The 4610-nt window shown below is 40.4% G+C and overlaps 1 protein-coding gene across 1 annotated transcript; it reads left to right on the forward strand.

Annotated features, from left to right (window-relative positions):
* Positions 1 to 1806: 1806 nt before the first annotated feature.
* uts1 (urotensin 1) lies at positions 1807 to 3231 on the forward strand. The gene is made up of 2 exons (XM_062415286.1): positions 1807 to 2567; positions 2600 to 3231. The coding sequence occupies exons 1-2, from the start codon at positions 2399 to 2401 to the stop codon at positions 2806 to 2808; spliced, it is 378 nt and encodes a 125-aa protein (XP_062271270.1). The 5' UTR covers positions 1807 to 2398; the 3' UTR covers positions 2809 to 3231.
* Positions 3232 to 4610: the final 1379 nt, after the last annotated feature.

Genomic DNA, 4610 nt, shown 5'->3' on the forward strand with positions numbered 1-4610 from the left:
CCTTCCTTTCCTTCCTTCTTCCTCCCTTCCTCCCTCCTTTCCTTCCTTCCCTCCTCCCTTTCCTTCCTTCTTCCTTCATTCCTTCCTCCTTTCCTTCCTTCTTCCTCCCTTCCGTCCTTCTTTCCTTTCCTCCCTTCCTTCCTCATTCTTTTCCTTCCTTCCCTCCGTTAATAAATGCTTTATAAATCCTTTATAAGGGGAGTCTGATTGTAAAGTGGTACCTAAATGTTTATTTTGCCTTTTAAATGAACTGCAGCTCTGAGTCTAATCCTCAAGTTGCTCTTTAGATTGCAACCGTTTTATTTTATTTATAGCTGGAGCCCAAAAATCACCAATTTGCCTTTAGGGAGGGTTTACCGTCTGTATAGATTACATCATCCTTCGTCCTTAGAGAATCCTAGAATAAGGGAAACTCTCATATAAACCCTTAAATTGAGGAAAAATGAATGAATGAAATTACAGGAAGAGAAAGGAAGAAGGGATGGATAAGGAAAGATATGATGAGTAGAGAACAGAGAAAGATGAGAAATTACAAAATTATTAACAGACAGCTTCTTATAAAACAGGGATGTCAAACATGAGGCCCGTGGGCCAAAAATGGCCCGTCAAAGGGTCCAATCCGGCCCACCTTCTTCCTGTCTTTTCCTTCCTTCTTCCCTTCCTTCCTCTCTTCCTTTCTTCTGTCCTTCCTTCCTTTCTTCTGTCCTTCCTTCCTTCTTTCTTCCCTTCCTTCCTTCCTTACTTAATTCCATCCATCCTTCCTTCTTCCCTTCCTTCCTTCCACAAACTGTTTTTTGTCTCTTGAATATAAATGAGTTTGACCTTCCTGCTCTAAAAGAAAACACAGACTTTAATTTAATCATATTCAAGCCAATGAAAATAAAAGCTTTAAATTCTAGCAGCTTCCTTTTCTTAAACTTTTAACTAACTTTATCAAACAATCCCCCCTTTTAGCCTCCTCTGGGATTTCCCTCATCTCACCTCGCGACCCAGCTAGAATGAATAAAACCTAAAAACCTGACCGGGTGGAGAATAAAGGGCAACCTTTTATTGTTCTGTCCATCACATCTTCCCTCCAGTTTGTCCCTTAGGATTTTTATTGCCTCGCGACTCGATAGTTGTCCAATTTTTTTTTTTTTTTTTCTCCAAACCGATATCAGCGCGCTCACATTGACGTCAAAGCAGCAGACTGGATGTATAAAACCCCGCGCGCTCTCCAGTCTCCGCTCACAGGGAACTATCCAACCCGATCTCTCTCTCTCTCTCTCTTTCTTTATCTCTTTATCTCTTACTCTCTATTTCTTTCTCCCGCCGACCACGAAGTGTTGCCTGCAGCATCTGGAGAGAACAAAGTGAGTAGATTTAATGTGATTTCTATTATGTTTAAAGTTTGGTTTGATTTGACTTGTGCACGCGCGCCACTGTGCCAAATAGTAACGCAGCTAAATCCTTATAAATATGACTTTTAAAGAAGCTTAAATTATGATGGATTATACTCAGGTGCTTTAAATAAAACATAACTAATACAGATGATGCCTTTTTGTCGTTTTGGTGCCTTTTGAAGTTGAATCTAAGCTTTTTTGCGTCTTTTTCCTGCAGCAGTGATGCAAAATTTTAACATAATACGCACAAGAAGCATCATTTAAGCTTAAACATGGATCTTTCTCTATTAGCACGAAGTTGACAGACAGTATTTACTATCATTGAGGGTAAATATGCTTTAAATGTGCGTATATTAGTGCAAAAAAAAAAAACATGAATAAACTCTAAAATTGCGCACTGTAGGACCTGATAATGTAATAAAGTGCATTTCCCAATAATGTAAAAATCTCTGTACCGATGATGTAATAAATAATTACCTTATTTTTGCAGAACCCTAATAATGCAATCATTTCCCAATATTGTAATTATAACATTGTTACATTTTTTTATTGAGTTATGAGGTTATTTTTTATTACATTATCAGGTTTTACACGCGACAAAATGTTTTAATAATTCTCTAATTTGAGTGTTTTTCCTGTCAGCTAAATAAATCCCTCTGGTTTCAGGACATGAAGTCAGCCTCCTTCCTCGTATTTGTCGTTTTGGTGCATTTTAAAGTTTAATCTAAGCTTTTTGAGGCGCAGACGTCTCCAAAATGTTTACATAATAAGCATAAGAAAGCATCATTTAGTTTATAAATTGAACCTAAACATGGATCTTTCTCTATTAGCACGAAGCTGACACAGTATTTACTATCATTGAGGGTAAACATGCTGTAAATTTGCGTCAAAGATTGATAATAGTGTAAAAAAAAAAAAACATGAATAAACTATAAAATTACGCACCAAAATGTTTGAATAATTGTGTGATTTCAGTGTTTTCCTGTCAGCTAAATGACTCCCTCTGGTTTCAGGACATGAAGTCAGCCCCCCTGCTCCTGCTCCTCTCCTCGGTCCTCCTCTCGTCACACCTCCGCCCCGCCGCCGGCAGACCTCGCGTCCTCCCCGGCTGGCTGGATGGAGACATCACCGCCTCACAGCTGCTGAACAACAACATCCTGAGGTTTCTCCAGAGGAGGGAACCGGAACCGGACACGGACTCTCTCCAACAACAACACCACGAGCTGCGCTGCTGCTCCCGGATGAGGATGAGGAGAGAGAAGCATTGAGGACGGCGTCTCAGCTGCTGAAAAGGAGTGAAGAGCCTCCTCTGTCCATCGACCTGACCTTCCACCTGCTGAGGAATATGATCCAGATGGCCAAGATGGAGAACCAGAGGGAGCAGGCTCTGCTTAACCGCAGAGTGCTGGACGAGGTCGGGAAGTAAAGCTCAACTTTTTTTTTTTTTTTTTTAAATGCCTCGTGTCCGTATTCAAGACCTCTGACTTTAGTTTATTTTTTTGTTCGTGCACCTGCCTTCCTGTCCTCTCCATTTTACGCACAGATGGTGCCAATTTACGCATCAAAGCAACCTCGGTACAAATGTAAATTAACTGTTATTTTAAGACTTTGTTGGAAAATATGGAAATCACAGACTCCCTCACCACTCCCCCTCCTTCATCATCTGGTTTCACCCCCATCCTCACCCCTTCTGAACACACACACACGCGCACACACACACACACACACACACACACACACACACACACACACACACACACACACACACACACACACACAAGTATACTTAAGTCACTTTTGGGTTATTTACATAGACATACATTCATTTCCTGGAGACCTAATCTAAACATAATCAATGTCTTATCAATTAAATACATAAGCCGTCCCCAATTAAAGTGACCCAAGTCATACCACACAAACACACACACACACACACACACACACACACACACACACACACACACACACACACACACACACACACACACAGTTTCCCTCCACTTTTGGTGGACTTGACTAAATGAGGAAACTGTCGGGTCTAATTGGATTTCACACCTCGATGTTTGGACTGTCTGGAAAAGAAAAACACCTTCCTGAAGTGAAAATTACAAATGGCACACCTAGAACAAGTGAACTCAGCATGTTTGATTTAAATGCTTAAATAATAGTTTGACTTTTGGATCCCAAACAGAACCAATTTGTGACCGTTGTGGTGTGTGTAGGTTTATTTGCAGCCTCAGCAACCAAATTAATCTGAATGAGAGCAACATTATGGCTTCTTCAATACAAAACTACTGAAACAGTTTAAGATATTAGAGTTATCTTCACACATAGTCCCAGAATGAAGAGCAGCCATTTCTGTGCATTTTGAGTCATATATGGTAAATTAAAACATCTGTAAATTCTTCACATCCAGTTCATAATCATATTAACCCTCCTGTTGTCCTCTAGTCAAGGAAGGAAGGGAGGAAGAATTAAGGAAAGGAGGGAGGAAGGGAGGAAGGAAGAAGGAAGGAAAGGAAGGAGGGAAGGAAGGACAGACAGAAGGAAGGAATGAAGGGAGGAAGAAGGAAGGAAAGGCAGAAGGAAGGGAGGAAGAAGGAAGGAAAGGAAGGACAGAAGGAAGGGAGGAAGGAAGGGAGGAAGGAAGGGAGGAAAGAAAGAAGGAAGGAACAGTCAAAACAGACGGGGTAAATTTGACCCGGGAGGACGACACGAAGGTTAAAGTAAACACACCTAAATAAATTACACTGGTGAGCTGTGTTTTAGTCCATTTGCTGTCCAACTCCTCCCGTAACTATGACTCCAAACACTAAAAGCTTCATTAACACCTCCAGAAAGCCTCTAACTGGGTTTAAATTTGATTCAACTTCAGTTTAATCCTGAACTAGAAGTTTCCCATCAGCTGTTAAGACTAAAAGACCAATTCAAAAGACTAATTAGCTCATAAGGAACCTCTATAAACTTCACACCATTATCTACTGAAGCTGCTGTGATTCTCAAATGTGTGTTAATTGATTGGATTTGACTTTTTAGGCACAAGAAAAGACAACTTACGTATTTATCTACATATTCACTTCCACCTTCCCTTTATCTTCTTTTCTGTCCTTTTACTTTGAGCAGGAGCACACTCACCTGTACTGTATCGACTGTAGCATGCTATAACCTATGAAAAAAAGCACCAAAAAAAAAGCAGCTTTATTTTAACTGTCTGACACTGAACACATC

Source organism: Scomber scombrus, unplaced genomic scaffold (genome assembly GCF_963691925.1).
Source record: "Scomber scombrus unplaced genomic scaffold, fScoSco1.1 SCAFFOLD_562, whole genome shotgun sequence".
Lineage (NCBI taxonomy): Eukaryota > Metazoa > Chordata > Actinopteri > Scombriformes > Scombridae > Scomber > Scomber scombrus.

Bases quoted from the DNA above. Each gene is read 5' to 3' on its own strand.
- uts1 (XM_062415286.1), top strand. From the start codon at position 2,399: ATGAAGTCAGCCCCCCTGCTCCTGCTCCTCTCCTCGGTCCTCCTCTCG. The intron at 2,568-2,599 runs AACCGGACACGG...CAACAACAACAC, and splicing joins TCTCCAGAGGAGGGAACCGG to CACGAGCTGCGCTGCTGCTC.